Source organism: Pieris napi, chromosome 11 (assembly GCF_905475465.1).
Source record: "Pieris napi chromosome 11, ilPieNapi1.2, whole genome shotgun sequence".
In the NCBI taxonomy this organism is placed as follows: domain Eukaryota; kingdom Metazoa; phylum Arthropoda; class Insecta; order Lepidoptera; family Pieridae; genus Pieris; species Pieris napi.
In genome coordinates, this window is record NC_062244.1 from 8,246,736 (window position 1) to 8,265,576 (window position 18,841).

Below are 18,841 nucleotides of genomic sequence, written 5' to 3' on the forward strand. Positions count from 1 at the left end.
GAATTCACTTCATGTTTATTAATTTACACATTTATAAGTATATTATACTAATAATTATACTACTTAACTGAAATCGACCTTAGATCGTATATTTCCTTAGGGGCAAGATTATTTGCAAAAGATTTTGTTGTAATATAGTATATTTAGCTACTCTTTAGCTATCATCGTTATGACATTATATAATTTTATGATTTCTATATTTCTACATATAGTATAATTTTTTCAAACAGTTTTAAATTGATACTAAACCTATTCATAATATTTAAAGCGTATTTATTTTTATTTAAAATAATGACACAACTTCACAATTTGGTCTAACAATAATGATTATGTTTGCAGTCGTCCATTAAATATATGCAATTAAAAATTTAAATGAAATTACTTCGTCTTATGTAAAGATCATAAATTTCGTTGCAAGAGTTTTAATTCAATACATTTAAATGATATAATTATTCTAAATATGTGCCGAAAATGAAGAAAGTGGAATAATTGTTTCGGATGTTATTTAATACAAACCATTATTTTTAGTTATCTACTATTGTATTTAACAAAATAGGTCAAGAAATAACCACGATATCGATATCTTTAGAAGCAAGTACGGTTTAAAAAAACTACTTCTATGATATGAATATTCTATTTACGATTAATACAAATATTTGATTACACAAAATGAATGTTAGTGCTTTTTTTTAAACCCAAATAAAACGTTTAGCAAACTATAGCAAAGTAGTAATTTCGTGTCAATTTTTTAATCAAACGTTGATTGTGAGAAAGAACATACTTTAATATTGAACAAAAAAGTATATATTTAAAAACTAGACATAAACTTAACGAAAAGACACTAATTTGATGAAAATTGCACATAAACGCAAATCGAGTGCACCACTAAGCATTACAAAACCTTTATCTCGACAACTGCGCTAATAACAATTCTTAGCCACGTACCAAATGACCTAGTATCGTTCTTCTTCGCATCCCTTCAAATAGTGGTGGTCTCCATAAAAGCAGTGGTCTTGTCAAATAATCACAGTTTGAGCGTAGCTTGCACTGCGAGCGTGGTGAGTTTTCACGTGATTTGGATGTGAAGTGCTTTGTGGCTTTTGTGATTTAAAAAGTTGAATGAATAATTCTAATTTCAAATATTCTCGATAAAGTGCATGCATAGATTTATATGGAAATATAAAGTAGTACTGCTACACTCCAACGTTATTAAGTTTAAAAACATGTTTTTTTAATAATTTAAATAAAGTATAAACTGTTTGAGTGAAACTTAACTAAAAATCGCCTAAAGAAAGCGTTAACAAATAAAGCCTTATTGAGTTTAAAAAAAAACTAAGAAAATACAATTTTTTTTTATTAAGTTTTATCATATAAAATAAAGAGATTGTTTGTATTGTTTTTATAAGGGATTCGTGAACTATTTTTGGATATAATGCTGTATTTATTTGGCTTTCGTTTGAGCAAGTTTTTAATAAAAAAATAATTAATTTCTTCATCTTTCAGGTTTAGTGAATAGTAAAATGACCAGCACCAACAACATGCTACGTTTGTCAACGATATGCCGTAAGTATATTTAATGAATGATATTTCGAAAAACGCAAAAATCTTGTCAATTCACAAAATAGTTCAGTTGCCAATAGCGACGGAAGTATTTGAATTTAGGAAATTTAAATAAAATGTTTGAATCTGCGGGCGTCGTCACTGAGGACTTAAATTAATATATAAATAAAAGACCTGTATTACAAGATATAATTTAAAAGTTATTCGTACAAATTGTTATCTGCTAAATGCGTTTAAAAACTAGAATTTTACGATTTTAATTTTCGTACGTCGGTCACTTCAATAGTCGACTTTCAATTGTCCCGTCGACGTGTCACTTTACAGTTGCATAGGCCGTCCCATATATCTATATATATAAAAGAAAGTCGTGTTTGTTACAACACTTATAACTCGAGAACGGCTGGACCGATTGCCATGGTTTTTGATTTGTTGGATTTGTTTCCGTCCCGAATAGCAGAATAAGCAATAAAATATCGGATAAGTTATCGAATAACAATAAATTAATTAATTAATTTTACGAATGCAAAAACCATATGGTGCCATCTGTTGACAAAAATACGCATCATTTTACGTCGAATTCGTGTCAGTTCAAGAAATTCCGATCTTGAGGTGAATGAGGAGATGCATAACCATGCTTTGATCCTGATCAAAAGATATTGGATATCAGAAAGTGCTTAACATGCAGTATCGCCATATTGACGCTAGAGAGAAGATGCCTAATGTGTAAAACTGCCATTCTTCTTTCGCAATGGCAAGCAATAAAACATTTCTGTATTTGCAAAAAAGTTGTATTAATGTAATACTTAACATTAATGAAATCCTAAAATAAGTTAAATTAAAGTAACAACGATACAATATAAGGTTGTAGGGCGGAACGAAGTTAGCCAGGTCAGCTAGTTCTTAATAAATAAGACATTATTTAGAGACCAGCTCTTTTAGAGATTTTATCCGCCTTTTACTAATGTCTCCCCTTCAATTTCGACTCCAAACTCTAGTAGTGACTCCCGAAACACGTAGAATAGACGAAAACTAATGAATTTTGACACACATATTTTCCAGATAAATAAAACATTATTCATGATCCGAATGAATTAACATAAAAAAATATTAAGATTAATCCTTGAAATAGCCCGTCGTAATTGTACTGTTTTTAACAATATTTTTTATAATTTTATTCTACGATGTATATGATGAGAGAATATTAATTAATTTGCGTACGCATAGTCGTTTATTAAAAATTAACGGTTATTTAAGCCATTTAGTTAACTTGAAATCGAAATTAAAGATCTAAAACGTTATTTCACTACGTTCCCGTATCGCGTTTTGAATTCCGTAGCATCGAATTTATAAAAACAATTTTAATAATTAATTATTTTATATATTTAAGGATATATCCTTGAGAGAAAATTTACTGGACGACTGTAACATACTAATATCTTCACTTAAACATGATTACTCAATGTTTCCTCGGACGAACACGTGTGTAATTTTCAAACTTAGTTCTAAAATTTGCCGTAAATGCAGCCTACGGCATATTTGCCCACGGAGGTGGAAAGAATGAGAAACAGCTCAGCGTATAACTGAGCGTATAATTAATTCGACATCGCCAATTTGACCCCACTAATTGAATTGTTTCAAAATCCTTTGTTATGAGATGAATTCACTGTTAATAATGAAACATTTAAAATTGTCTACAATTTATTACCGAAAATATTTGCGTTGCGATAAGTGTGTGAATATGAATATGTTGACCATAATTTATTTATGTACGATGGATACTTTTTGAGATTTTAACCGTTTAACCTAAATTTGTATTCCAATTTCGAGTAGTGCGAGAAACACGTAGAATGGATGAATCCTAAGGATTTTGGCATACGGGAGATTTAGTTCTCACTAAGTCTGATTTCTGAGTCTTATCTTTAAATTTATTTCTTTCCCTAGAACTCTAAACATAAACATAATTAATATGATTTAACCTACGTGACACTGTATATTATAGGTAATATGAAATTTTTATATTGTTTGAATTCCACGCGTAGTTGAAACAATTTAACAATAAACGGCAATTGTATAGTTACATCTATAAAATATCTCACGACATTAATGAACTTTATTTTAGAAATAAGTAGTATAATTTTTTTAGTCATCAGTAACAATTCACAAGTCAAATGATTTAATTGAAACGAGTTATATCTAGTTATTAAATCAACCTAATTTGGTTGACAGCCTCCTTTAGAGCCTTCATAATTCTTAATGAAACGTGGTAAAGATAAAGCAAAGATATACGAGGTGCGTAACGCGAGTGCACTCTGCAATAGATAACCGCTCAACTCTCAAGTTAAGGTTGTTTCAAACAGATACATGCACGGGAATGCATTTATATATGCTGTTTCTTGCCATACGTTCTAATTATTATTTTGAAGTATTATTTTGGGTCAATAATTATTATCAAATAAAATAAATAAATCAGTGGCGCTACAACATCTTTAGGTCTGGACTTCAGATTTCTGAATCTGTTTCATGATCATTTTTCAATCTAATAGGCTCCTGTGCCTGACACACGCCGTCAACTTTTTGGGTCTAAGACATGTCGGTTTCCTCGCGATGTTTTCCTTCACCGTTCGAGCGAATGCTAAATGCACACATAGAAAAAAAGTCCATTGGTGCACAGCCGGGGATCGAACCTACGACCTCAAGGATGAGAGTCGCACGCTGAAGCCAACACTGCTCAATAATTATCAAACGAGATAAAAAAATTGCCTCTTCATGCTTTTGCTGATGTTGGAAAATGGTGTTAAATTGATATATTAAAAATACCTTAATTTTCTCCGCCTTGCAGTGCGATAAAATCTCATATGAAAAAGCTTAAATAAATTATCTTCGTGAGATCGAGCCTTTACAGCTGACCGCAACCACGTTCGTAACAAAGCCTCCGTGAACGCAATTGAATGCATAGGTCACTGCAACAGACATGGCGTATTTTGAACAAATATCTTAATTAGTATTTACTTTTGCACTTTAAAAACATTAGCTTTCAGTTAATAGATTACTTAATGGTCCCATACAAATAAAATTTTCCTTTAACCGTAAGAACGTTCGAGATAAAAAGTAACCATTCCTGTGTGTGTCCAAAATTTCAATAAGATTTGTTCGCTGTAGTGCTGCAGTGCTCGGGTAATAAACATCCAAGCAAACTTTCGCATTTGTAATGGATTTAATGGTATGATTATTAATTAATGAGCATTAAAATACTTAATGTTACTAAATTGTAATTCCTACATACTAAATGTAAACTGGAAAAATTGGTCGATATCTGAAAGGTTTTGGGTTTTTTGGAATGATCGTGATACAAATACGGTTCGTCCACTTGTTGAAAATATTCAAGAAGGGGGGAATCTTATAAAAAAATACAAACAATGAATGTGAAGAAATGTATGTTATACGTAAACTTTATAATATAAAACAATTGCAACACACCGTTACAAAAGGGATTTAATTATTAGATTTTTTAAGCGGACTGCGAGCTTTACACGAATAACCTCTTAAATATTTGGTATATAATAAAGTTTGGCAACTATTACCTACCAAGCCCACGTCTCAACATTTGCAATTTAGTAATCTTTCAACCTATATAATTAAACAGTTGCTATATAGTCTTTGCAATATGTCCGAGTCTAGAATATTTTGTAACACATTGTTTTAGCATAATTATGTGAGTTGACAGCTACGACCGATATCCACGGAGATACAAAGATAGACGTTTTTCTAAAAATTCACATTCGTACAATTCTTTAGTAGACAATGAGGCACTCAATGGACAAATAAGTTTGAGTAGGTATAGCAATATTATATTCTCAACGTATTTGACTGCTTATACATTCCTTTATTTAGCGTGCAATAATATGTAGGACTCCTTAAGCTATAAAAAAAAAGTATTTGTAACATCGTGACTTATATATTATTTTATTTGTCTTGAATTGAATAGCAAATATAAAGAGTCCACTACTGTTGTTGTTTTATGTTGTGATCAAATCTGTCCATTCTTTTTCGTACACCATTCGTGCGAAATTCAGTTCTGCCACACGTTCCTAATTTCATATAATAGTTAGAAATTTGTGCGAGTTCGGTCAACAAACATTGTTTCACGGATGATTAGTTCTTGATCTAGTTTAATTCGTGATCTTCCTTGTTATGTTGCTACATTTTATAGCACGATTCGCATGTACCCAGAGCAAACAGAACTTCCGCGTTTAACATCCAGCTCTGATAAATCGATCTTTATTACTTAAAGAATATACTATATATTATTTAAGTAATACAATTTTTATATTATTTAACAGATGGTAAAATACTTAAACTAAATTCTGTTTTATTACTTGTACGTGAATCATATAAAAATCTACGTTTCGTAGCAATTACAAATGGTATTTTGTATACTTACATACGAAGCGTAGGAATGGGTATAGGCTATATTAAAGTAATATATCATCTATTTCATATTTGCATACATATATTCTATAATTTTTATTATTATTATAGTAACAACGATATTTTTTAAATATAACTATTACTTATTGTAACCATGATAACAGTCATCAGGCGTGGTACTATTTTGAGTCCACCATAAGGGGAAATTAATTTCAAAAAGGGCCCCATTTATATATATGTATATAGATTCTTCTTAATTTAAGATGTACTATGATGTAGTTGAAATGTTATTAAAAAGTGTGCGCAATTTTTACTGATGGCAAAGCCTATCTCACTAATGTTCCGAAAATAAGGTTTTACACATAATAGGAACATTAAGTGCGGTGATCATCATTTACATTTAGCAATATTTCAATGTCATGTTTAGGGTTGCCAGTACACTTCAAGTAGATATGACAAACAACACAACGTGTCGACGCAATAGTAACCTCACTTTCGTATTTTTTTTAACTGGGATTCAATATTGGACAATACAAATCTATCTTTGTTCTAATTTCTCTTGCAGCTTAAGTTTGAAATCATACCTTATGAACTCTCTTTTGGGCGATTTGTATAAAAATCTGTCGTTAATTAGAAATCTAAGTTTAGATATATATATATTTATAGTGTTAAGTTTGTTATAGAAGAGCTGGGAACCATGACACTTTTATAAAATGGGTTTCCAAATCATAAAATTGTATCACATGTACAAACACATTTTAATTTATTATAAAATATGTTACAATAAAGTATTACAGCCATCGTCGACAGCCCTAGCAAGCAATGATAACAATCTAACGAAAGTTTGCACTTATTAAACGTAATGAGGGCTTGTTGCTAAAATCTCAGGTCACTTCAGTAGATCTGTTGTAGGTAAATTAGATACCGCGAAATCTTTACATAATTAATTATTAAAAGCAGCAAATAATTTTTATAATTATTCGTTAAATATATTTTAATATCACTCACAATGCATAATTATTAAGAAACATTTTATCTTGCGCAAGACCAAGATAATCTCACGCGATGTCATCTACACCGCTCAGTCGCATTGTATCCAAGGGAGGCTTTAAGATTTCATGCAACATTTTGTAACGTTATCATTACGAACTCAAAATGGTATACATTAACGCTTTGATGGAGTTGAACTTTACAGAAAAACATCGAAATCAATTTATTTAAGATTAGCCTATAATATCGCATTTTTATTTTTAAAATTGGATAACGGAAAGTGACAATATTTTTTTGGATAAAAAAATAGGTCCTTTACCTTATTAATATAAAAAAGTAACTGGCAAGCAAAAGACATACATTTTGAATAATGAGTTTTATTAAATCTAAGTAATGATTAAAATCGTATGTATGCGATAATAGTAATAAATACATAACTAATAACTTAAAATCTTGATTTCAGTTCTACTGGCAATGGCATTAGCGCAGAGTGGCTACGAATATAATAAACCAGGAAAGCCTTTCGGGCAGAATACATCTATCCGGCCAGGCTATCCCTCAAGTGGATACCCAAGTTCGACACCATCATATCCCAGTGGATCTCAAGATGGATTCCCCGGCACTACACCGTATCCATCAGGTATATCAACGGGAGCTAATTATCCAGGACAAGGACCATCAGGACCTGCAGGTTACCCGGGTCAGTCTGACAATAACTATCCCGGACAAAATTACCCAGGATCTACTGGACCTTCGGGACCTTCAGGATATCCAGGACAGCCCGGTTACCCCGGTCAAAATTATCCAGGACAGACAGCTCGTCCTACCACACCAGGATTTGGGCCAGGTTCCTCAGGTTCTGTGACAGGAGCGCCAGGATTTGCACCAGGAAACTCAAACTTTGGACCGGGTGCACCCGGATTTGGACCTGTAGGATCAGGCTTTGATTCGGGAGCGTATGAGGGTGGCGATTATTCTGCTATCCCTGGAGAACCTGATAAAGACTACCCCATTTTGTCGTATGTTCCCGAAACATCGTTCAGATGTGATGCTCAGCCTTATCCGGGCTATTATGCTGACGTTGAAACTCGTTGTCAAGCATTCCACGTGTGCGCTAATAACATAACTTATGACTTTCTTTGTCCGAATGGTACAATCTTTTCACAAGAAGTTTTCGTCTGTGTTTGGTGGAACCAATTTGACTGCAACTTAGCTCAAAGTTTATATGAATTAAACGCAAACATATACGACTACTCCATCATTGGATCTCAGCAACAAGTTTCTTATCCTGGAAGTCAAGGTCCCTCATATCCAGGTAACCAAGGCTCTCAAGGTTCTTATCCTGGTAATCAAAGCCCTCAGGGTTCTTATCCTGGTAATCAAAGCCCTCAGGGTTCTTATCCTGGTAATCAAAGCCCTCAAGGTTCTTATCCTGGTAGCCAAGGTCCATCATACCCAAGCAGCCCAAGCCCTCAGGGCCCCTCATACCCAGGACCTTCTACATCTTATCCGGATAATTTTGGAAGCCAAGGACCATCATCCGGATACCCAAGCAGCCCTTACCCACAAGGAACAACTCCGTCATATCCTGGAATTCAAGACGCCTCGACATACCCCGGAACAAGACCCAACCCCAGGCCAGGTCAACAAGGATCTAGTTCATATCCAGGTAGCTCAAACTATCCTACGACAGGACAACAAAACAATTATCCATCTTCACAAGGAAATTACCCTGGACCGCAAAGTACTCCAGGATATCCAGATTCACAATCGAACCAGGGTTATCCATCGGGAAGACCTTCAGGACCCAGTTTCCCAACTGGTACAACCAGACCCCAAGGCCCAAATACGGCGTATCCTCAACCACCTAACCGAGAATACTTACCGCCTAGAAAATAAGATCACTGTAACGAATTAGCGAATGCATTAAGCAATTAGCTTATGAGCTCCATTTAGCCGAACTATGAACGAAGACATAACAAGGATAAAACTTAATTACATCAATATTTATGTAATAGCACTTAAATTCGTCAGGCGCTAAATTTCCTTGTTCTTCTTGCTGCCACATTTTAAATATAATTTATTTAGAAAGCCAGTAGAGCACATTGACAAACGAAACAGTTGGTGCTGTGTATTTTCTTTGTTATCGTGCTATAGAATAAAAACAAAGTATTAAACTTATTAGTCGTAAGTTAAAGCGTATTATATAGTAATAGGTTGATAGTTAATTTTCACACCTTATATATTATCTATATTTTAGTTTCTATACCATTAGAACTGTAACAATAAAGTTACCAAAACTAGTTATCTGTATAAAAGTACAAAATTTCTTCTGTAGGTATGTTATACATATCATACTAAATATATTATAATAAATAAATGTATTTCAAGCAAAATTGTTTATTAATCGGTAGACTAATGTTAAGGCATACCTCTAGAAAAGCCCCTACTAAGCCTAACAAACTCCAAATTCTTTCGGCCAAGTAAGTCATTGATAAAATTCATTTCTAGACACTGAATCGGAAGATTGTTTCCGTCAACAACAACTTTAATCAATCCATTATGTGTTCTAACCTTTCTTACCCCTTTTTGATATGTTACAACATCTTTAAGAGCTTTAATCATTATGTAAGAAAGATTATTATATGACATATTCAGGTGTGAGAGTGCCAAATTCCCTATACAAAATAGCTGGCCATCCGTACGTTTAATACAATCAGCTTGGAATGGATCTACGAATGGGCCTAAAATTTGTTCTGCCAATAACTTAGCTCTCATAGAATCATCATTCAACATGGGTTTTTGTTGAGTTTCCTTCTCTTTTCTTGCACTACTCTTTTTTCTTTTAGATGGCTTGCTGCTGATTTCAGCTGAAGACCGTCGCTCCAAATACTTTAAGTACAGTGATTGTTTATTTCTCAAGTATGTAAAATACCTTTCCTTTTTGTTCAAAACTTCAAAATCAGTTAAAGGAAATTCCATTAAAACATTTAAAATTGAAATAGCTCCATCATCAGTTATGTGGTTATCGGAGATATTTAAATGGCGCAAGTAACGATTCGTTCTTAAAGCGGCGGCAAGTGATTTTGCTCCAAAATCTGTGATGTGGTTTGAAGATAGATTTAAAAGCGATAATTTCTCACCAACAGTTGACATATGCAGCTTTGATGCTATTATCTCACAGACATCATCACTAATGTTACATCTAGTCAAAGAAAGTGACTGAATGACTGATGTATCTAAAAGTATTGCATAATTAGCTTCATTTACTGGTGTTCTGTCCAAGTGAACTTGCGTTATAGTTGACACTCTCACAATATTACTTATTTCGTGTATTATTGCAGCATTTATTTTAGAGTTTATTATCGAGATCCTCGTCAAATTTTTATAATAGGGAACTAAATATCTCATAACTTTCAACAGAACTCTTGGCACATTCTTAAGTCTCTCGAGACGTATTTCTGTCAAGCAATTGAACGTATCGTATACAGAATATACAGTCACTGTGTTAATGGAGGTTGTCAATGAAGGTTGTGTTGCTGTTTCGATTGAGCTACCGGCATCGTCGTGCTGAACTGGTTCTGGTGTTGTAGCATTTTCACGTTTTGTACTTATTGCCATACTAATACGTCTTTTCACACCTTCTTGCTGCTTAAGCGCCTTATAAAAATCATCTAAAACAACATACAAATATTACATACTGAAAAAACGATTAGGTGCGATGCGAGATAAACTTTTTCCCACAAGACTGCAGCTGCCTTAATGCAGTCACTATATATCTACATGTACATAACAATTCATATGCGAAATGTCGTAAAATGGATGAATCTCTCGTAAAATGGGTGGTTCAAAACTAATAAGAGAATATTACCATTCCGCTGAGTTTTCTCTACGCAGATAACGTAAGGGCAGTTAAATTTTGCGCATGCAAATGGTAGAACATTTTCGAAATCTATCAATTCAGTCTTAACGGGTACTGTGGTGGAGTGTGCAGTTGATGAGCGTAGCGAGCGGGTGGACCTCAAAGAACGCACAGATCTAGTAGATCTAACTGGTTTCATAATAAAAAAAACTACAAAAATAATGGTAAAAATAAATGAGTTTATAAAAATAGATAAATTAATACAAAACCCAATAAAGTTATAAAATATGTCAAACGCCCAGTCAAAAAAACATAGAGCTTCTGAAAATATACGAGTATAATATAGACTCACCAATGCCTATTAATTATTTATCTTCAAATAAAAGGTTATAATATTAATATAGACTATAGAGTATATTTCTCACAGTTTGGATCTGCCATAAAGCAGTAATTTTTAAGTTATTTTATTGCTTTATAAAAGCATACCATACCACCTAATAAAATAGTACCTAAAATAGTAGGAGTGTGATGGCACCTTTTATGTGGTATAGGATATAATCGAACGTCGTCGTGGACATCCTATAGCTGTAGTTAAAAAAACTTGCGTTCATACTGCTGCAACTTATCGTGAAGTATATAAAACGCTCTACGTCCTCCACGTATTAGCGGATGAATCCAAAATTCTTTGCATCGACGACGCCTTCGAACGTACAAAAGCAGAAGAAGCAATTGTCGCCGGTTGAAACTAGCCATCCTCCTAGTTTCTTTTATTTCTACTAAAAAGGAAAACGCGTACGCACGACAAAGCTCTAGGAAACACGAAAAAAACTGAGCCACTGATATATCGGCGCGGTGGACACACGATCGCCGTCAGGTGTTTACACTTGAAAACTTGAATGCAATTATTGTAATCAAGTTTTGACAAGGAAATAATTTCAATGCAACTATTTTAAGGAGATTATTGCTTTCAAGTTTTGACTTGAATAAACACACGTACAAGCCGTGCCGTATACCATTTTTACATGCGCTTTATGTTCGTTGGCAAATTTTGCATTCAAGCCTTAAATGTTTTAGAAGAGAGTGTTGGAGTTTAAATATGTAAATATTAATGTAATAATGGCAGGAACACTTGTCACATGTAAAGAAAAAGTTTATAAAGAATACCTGTTTGAATTTTATATAAAAATATAGTTTCTGTTTTTTTTTTTTCAGTACTTCTATTCTAGACGCGGATAGTGTATCTTTGGCTCTTTATTAACATAAATTATTGTTTTTTAAAATAAACCCTCACCACCAGCGTTCAGTCTCCTTAAAAGATTAGAACCATCCAACAGAGAGGTATGAATATGAGTAAAAACGTGTTGAAATTCAGTTCTGCTGATATGTATAATAAAGTTCATTGAGATTTATCGCAGTCATGAGTGTTTATGGAATACCGAAAATGTAAATTACATATAGGAATCGTGACGCACGTGTAATGCTGCGCTAGCAGCATTTTCACAGGAATTTGAAGTTGACGGTTTCGGACCAAAGGAAATAACAAACAAACAAAAAAATTTTTTTTGCCTTTGTATAGAAGAACTAACTTTATCTAACAAATATGGGTTCTGTTCACACGAAACATCTCAAAGTCATCTTCATTTTCTGTTTGTAACTCTAAACAAAGATTGTTAGATGCTCCGAGAACGTCTCATCTTGCTATCCATTTTTTGATCCTACACCTTTTTTTACGAGGTTTTCTCAATATTTCTTGCCTCAGAAGAGCAGCAACGATCAACACACCCTCACTCACTGCACTCATGTTTGCTAATGAAGAGATAATTGCGTACAAGAAGGAAAGAAGGAAACTTTTCCCATTGATCAAGAATGTTACGTTTTGTTTAGACCATGCAACTCATTTATTGCGTCGATATAATTTTATGCTACAGGCAAGAAAATGGCATCGTGTAAATGGGCCTTTAGACTATAACTTTCTGCTACCAAGTTCAATAAAAAACAATATTTTCCTAAAACAATTTATTACGCATTTCTAAGGATATATTGTATCCCTGCCCGACATTTTTTTATGATAACAACTTAAAATACGCTACGTACATAAAATAATTCCTTTATAAAAGTTAATCCAATCAAATATCTATATTACGCGTACCACTAACCATACACTTTAACATTGCTTAAATAAAAACAAAAATAGTCGCTTATTTACTAAATGTAAACTTAAATAACATAATCATCAAGGCAAGACGTATCTGTAACACAGGGGAATTAATATTAATTCCTTGAATTAAAAAAAACAAAATCATAATGAAGACTCTGAATACATTATTTAATTAATTAACGTTAAAGACTGTACTTGCAGAGGATTTCGTTTCTTACTTTTGGCGTTTTTACCAGATTTTAACTCAGTCGTATTACTAACTGACTGGCCTTGTAAATACACCCGTTTACTGTCACTATAATCCGATATTATTTTACTGAGAAGGTTATTAATACCCTCTATTTCTTGGCAATCATTTGGTACATTATTTCCATCTAACACTACTCTTACAAGGCCTCCTAGTTTAGCCAAAGTATTTCTTTGCATCAATAAAGTATCGTATACTTTACGAACTGTTACATACGACAAATTATTATACGCCAGATTAAGAGAAGACAGGCGTAAATTACCATTACAATGTAATCCTTTATTAATATAATTTATATTACTGCTGTCAAAGACGTCTACAAAATCTCCTATTTCTTCCTGAGTTAACTTTTCAGCTAATTGAGTTATTGTTTGACCTGATTTATTAATAGATTGTTTTTTAATCTTCCTTCGTTCTTTACTTTCTGATCCACTTATCTTTTCTTCTTCGCGTCGAGAAATCAACAACTGCTCATTTTTCCTAAAAGCTGCTATTTTCTTTATAAAATACTCAAATCTTCGCATTTTGGCACAACGAACCTCTTCTATAGTTAGAGGAAATATTATAAGACTATTTAGGATAGAATCTGCCCCCATATCCGTAATTTTATTACTACAGAGATTTAAATGTACTAAGCAGCGATTGCTTCGTAATGTCTCCCCAAATGCTTTAGCGCCTACATCCGTTATAGTGTTAAATGCTAAATCTAGCGTAAGCAAAGTTTTCGACGCTGGCTCTCCGACATCGAGTCTTTTGGCAATTCTGACACAAATGACATCATTGATACATAAGCGACGTAGAGATAGATGCTTCAAATTACATGCACGTTTTAATAAAAGATCGTAAGACCCCTCTGGCACATAGCAATCTTCTATGAAGACTTCAGTAATGTTTGAGTGTACTAACAATTTGCCTACTTCATAGAGTGCGGGTAATCGCAAACCTCGTTTTCGTATTGTAATTTTCGATAGCGAAGGATGAAATGGAACACATAGAGAAATGGCTATGATTAATTTCCTTGGTATTTCAAAAGGTGATCCAATTATAGTTATTTCCACTAGACGTCCTTTGGTATCATACGAAGCATTTATAGGAATAAATTTGTTAAAATTTAACCTACTCTTTTGACTCGTCGACTTAAAATCTTTTCCATCTACTTTATTACTATCAGTGTGGTGTGTATGAGATTTTGAATGACGGCAGTTGGCGACGCTGGTTGAAATATAGTCATCTAAAAATATATCATTATAAACTATGTACCAAGACATAAATAATTATCTAAAACATTACATTATAAGCCTCCTAATAACTTAAAATTTAAGGCTCAATTGACTACGACTACAAAAACTTATTAACTACCTAAGGGAAATTGGTAGGCTATAATACCGTTTTCCACTCACGGTGAGTGTGAATTATAGGATCAAACAAAAACAAAAAGTTATTTTGTAATTCGAAATTATAGGTTCTAAAATACTCTGGTAGTAATATATGAAAATATTGAGAAATTATTTCTAAGGCGGCTAATATGAGAAAGGTTTTTATACATTTTATTATGTAAGTGATTAGTGTAATCTACCTCGTAGGTTCCGAGTAACATATATTTCGTAAGGTACTGAAAATTCTTCACAAATCCAGGGAATAAAAGCATCAAAGTCTAGAGGTTTTGGTGCAGAAGCCGAAGATTTTATTGACACTCTTTTAGGGTCAGTTAATTGTTTAATTTCATTTTTTTTATTCATTTTATTTATTTAAGATTATATTGACACAGAATGTTTGTAATTAATTTTTGAAAACGCCACCGCAATGACGGACGCCGGAGCTATTGTCAAGCATAGAGGATATTAACTTCATTCAACTTCTAGAATAATAATGAATGAATGTTTGTATTTCGGTTCCAATTGAATACTTAGCGGGCCTTTACCTACTATTTGTTTGTTTTGTATATATTAAATTTTTGGTCATTCTTAATGATTTCCATGTGCTCACGGGCCACTGGCATAATCCATTTTTTTAAATAGATATTTTATAAAAATATTCTGACCTATCCGTTGGAGTCAAAGATTATAATATTTTAAGTTATCACCTAAATTATATTCTAACAACTTTCAAATATGAAAAATTCATGTATATTCTTGGTATATTCCTTTAAGCAAATTCTCATAATTAACAGTAATAATTAATGTAATTTGTCATTACAAAATACCAACTATATAAATTTCCACGTGTATTATATACATACTTCAGTCTGTGGCTTTATTGAGTAATATAATCTGGATTCTGGCGGGAACCTTGAAAAAGCGCGGTTGTCTTTAAACTTTAATTTTAATTTTTTTCTATAAATAGTGATTTTTTTATAGTTAAAGTGATTTTAAATATTGCTATTAGCTGCTGAAAAGCACAATAGCAATGGAGGTAAACGAGGGGGGCGGGTCTCACCCGCCCGCCTCAATAAAACGGCCAAGGCCTACGGATGAAGGAGGAGGCGAAGGCGCTGGACGATCGGACTGCGGCGATGAGCGAGATGCGTATCTGCCCTATTACAAACCGAACTATAAAAGACTTTATCCAGAAAACTCAACCAACACAGACTTTAAAGTGTATGTGGAATCCACAAACGACGATAGATTGGGCAACAAGAGCCCTATATATTTAAATCATATTTTCGCAATGGACATAAAAGGTGTGACGGGCATTCAGAGGGTGAATGCCAATAAAATAGCAGTATTATTCAAGCAGTATAATACGGCAAATAATTTTATTAACAATACCACTTTTCTGACAAAATATGACATGAAGGCGTTCATACCGGCAGCGCAAATTGAAAAAACCGGCATAATTAGATTTGTTCCAGCGAACATCTCTAACAAAGAACTATATACTAGACTTTCTTCGATATATGAAATAGTGGCAATAAGAAGGTTTACAAAGAAGGTAGGACAAGAGCGCATTGCATTGCAAACTGTAAGCATCACTTTCTTATCTAATGTACTGCCTAATAATGTACAATACGATCTATTCTCGTACAGAGTTTTCGAATACATTCCACCTTTACTACAGTGCTATAGGTGTTTTAAATTTAATCATTCAGCTAAGATTTGTAATGGGAAACAAAGATGTAGTATTTGCGGAGGTGAACACTTGTATAAGCAATGTGATAAACCAACTGAGATCAGCTGCATAAATTGCAGTGGGCCTCATCTTGCGATTTCTAGATTATGTCCTATCAAAATAAAGAAGATTAGTGAAAAGAAAAGCAACATTTCTTATGCAAGTGTTGCCTTAACAAAACAAGTTACCACCAATGAAACAGATTTCCCTCCACTCCCTCCACCAAAACCACAACTTGTAAATAGTAATGTTATTGTAAATAAGTCTGCAAATAAGTCGGATGTAAATAAAGTTAAAATAGTCCCTTCTAAGGACCTTAAAAATCTAATAATTTCCAACAACGATGTACTTATGGCCCTAGTGCAGACGTTGGTGGAATTAGCCAATAAAGATGACAGTACACCCACGAATATGAAAACTATAAAAGATGCATTATTAAAAAATTTAACATAATGGATTGTGTAGGGCCTAGTTCTACACAATCCAAGCTACGTATTGTTCAGTTTAATATTCAAAGTGCAAATAGTAAAAAACCTTTATTAATTCAATTTTTAAAACAACAAAATATTGATATTTGCCTTCTAAATGAGACATGGTTTAAAGATAATAATTTTAAAATACCAGGATATAATATTTACAACAAAAATTCAAACAATGCACATAATGGAGTTGCAATACTAATAAAACCATACCTTAAGTATAATATATTAAATACTAGATTTTATGAAGATATACAAACAGTTGGTGTATCTGTATCAACTGGACATAGTAGTTTAACAATTCTCTGTATATACTGTCCACCTTCAAGTGGGCGTATACGATTTAATAGACTCCGTTACATTATTAATGATTTACCAAAGCCCATATTTATGAGTGGTGACTTTAATGCTCATCATATTGCATTTGGTTGTCAGTCAACCAAAAGTAGAGGTCAGGAGTTATTTAATTTAATTGATGACTTAGATTTGTGTATTTTAAATGATGGTAGACCTACAACCTTAAATCGCCCTAGACAAACTGCTTCTGCCATTGATGTAAGCTTCATTAGTGGCAGCCTCGCACCACTATGTGAATGGTCTGTACATGATGATACAATGGGAAGTTACCATTATCCAACAATAACAGAGATTTCATTAGATATAGATAAATATCATCTCAATTCCCCTGTAGATAGGTTTATATATAAAAGAGCTGACTGGGAAACATACACAGATCTTTCAAAAACAATGTTTAATGATTTGATACTTCAATCACATGATCCTATTTCAACATATAATAATTTCTGTTCTCATTTAGATACTCTTAAAGAAATGTCAATTCCAAAGCTCACTAAAACAAATACTTTCATAAGCAGACCACCATCTCCTTGGTGGAATTGTATATGTGAACAAAGTGTTATTGCTTCATATAATGCGCTAAAACTATATAGAAAAGAACCTACTATTGAAAATTATATTAATTACAAAAGAAAAGATGCCCAGAAAAAGAGAACAATTTCAGAACAGAAAAAAATTGGATGGAATAACTTATGTAACACTTTTAATAGAAATACTCACATAAGAAAAATTTGGAATTTATTAAAAATGTTCAAAGGCATAAGACCTAAGAATAAATCATATACAGATGTGTTTATATCTCCACTCTTGGATAAATTATCAGATAATAGCAACTTAATTGAAGTAGATCAACTGAACATTGTTTTTGAAATCAACAATGATAACCCAAATTCAAAATTTTTACTGGATCCATTTTCATGGTCTGAATTTTTAACAAGTTTGCACTCTAGACGAAATACAACTCCTGGTTTAGATGATTATCCTTACATTGTAATTAAAAACTTAGATGTTTCTGCCCAAAAGTTGTTTCTTAACATCCTCAATTTGCTTTGGAGTAATAAATGTATTCCACAGTCATGGAAAACACAATGTGTTGTCCCAATACTTAAGCCGGACAAATGTCCTGAGTTTGCTAGTTCTTATAGACCAATTTCCTTGTCATCCTGTCTTGGTAAAATATTCGAAAATATGGTGAAAGTCCGTCTCGATTGGTATGTTGAATCTAAGTGTTTCATTCCACCTATACAATTTGGCTTCCGTAGAGGGCGTAGTAGTGCAGACAGTTTCACCTCTTTAATCTCTGACCTGAAAAATGCAAAACATAGAAAATTAAACACAGTTTGCGTATTCCTAGACGTTCAAAGTGCTTTTGACAGTGTTGATCCTGGTATACTAGTTCAAATCATGTCTAGGTTGGGTGTGCCCGGGCACTTATGTAAGTGGATTTTTAATTTTTTGAACAACAGAACAATCTATGCTAGGCATAACAATATTCTATATGGACCCAAATGTGCCTCGAGAGGTACAATGCAGGGTGCCACACTATCTCCATTACTGTACAATATATACACAAGTGAAATTTGTAAATATGTAAATAATAGGAATGTAAATATTTTACAATTTGCTGATGACATTGTATTATACAGTAGTAA

The 18,841-nt window shown here is 33.1% G+C and overlaps 3 protein-coding genes across 3 annotated transcripts; 1 reads left to right on the forward strand and 2 right to left on the reverse strand.

Annotated features, from left to right (window-relative positions):
- The first annotated feature begins 988 nt into the window (after nt 1-988).
- On the forward strand, nt 989-9,374 carry LOC125054147 (calcium-binding protein P-like). The gene is made up of 3 exons (XM_047655871.1): nt 989-1,058; nt 1,504-1,563; nt 7,442-9,374. Exons 2-3 carry the CDS (start codon nt 1,521-1,523, stop codon nt 8,875-8,877), a joined length of 1,479 nt encoding a protein of 492 aa, XP_047511827.1. The 5' UTR covers nt 989-1,058; nt 1,504-1,520; the 3' UTR covers nt 8,878-9,374.
- Nucleotides 9,363-11,131, reverse strand: LOC125054148. Its single transcript, XM_047655872.1, has 2 exons — nt 10,850-11,131; nt 9,363-10,652 (listed from the first exon to the last, which is right to left on the reverse strand). Exons 1-2 carry the CDS (start codon nt 11,037-11,039, stop codon nt 9,400-9,402), a joined length of 1,443 nt encoding a protein of 480 aa, XP_047511828.1. The 5' UTR covers nt 11,040-11,131; the 3' UTR covers nt 9,363-9,399.
- Nucleotides 11,132-12,883: 1,752 nt separating this feature from the next.
- Nucleotides 12,884-15,034, reverse strand: LOC125053975 (leucine-rich repeat-containing protein 71-like). Its single transcript, XM_047655618.1, has 2 exons — nt 14,822-15,034; nt 12,884-14,476 (listed from the first exon to the last, which is right to left on the reverse strand). The coding sequence occupies exons 1-2, from the start codon at nt 14,982-14,984 to the stop codon at nt 13,167-13,169; spliced, it is 1,473 nt and encodes a 490-aa protein (XP_047511574.1). The 5' UTR covers nt 14,985-15,034; the 3' UTR covers nt 12,884-13,166.
- Nucleotides 15,035-18,841: the final 3,807 nt, after the last annotated feature.

Bases quoted from the DNA above. Each gene is read 5' to 3' on its own strand.
- LOC125054147 (XM_047655871.1), top strand. From the start codon at position 1,521: ATGACCAGCACCAACAACATGCTACGTTTGTCAACGATATGCC. The intron at 1,564-7,441 runs GTAAGTATATTT...TCTTGATTTCAG, and splicing joins ACGTTTGTCAACGATATGCC to TTCTACTGGCAATGGCATTA.
- LOC125054148 (XM_047655872.1), bottom strand. From the start codon at position 11,039: ATGAAACCAGTTAGATCTACTAGATCTGTGCGTTCTTTGAGGTCCACC. The intron at 10,653-10,849 runs GTAATATTCTCT...ATGTTGTTTTAG, and splicing joins AGAGAAAACTCAGCGGAATG to ATGATTTTTATAAGGCGCTT.
- LOC125053975 (XM_047655618.1), bottom strand. From the start codon at position 14,984: ATGAATAAAAAAAATGAAATTAAACAATTAACTGACCCTAAAAGAGTG. The intron at 14,477-14,821 runs GTAGATTACACT...ATATATTTTTAG, and splicing joins TGTTACTCGGAACCTACGAG to ATGACTATATTTCAACCAGC.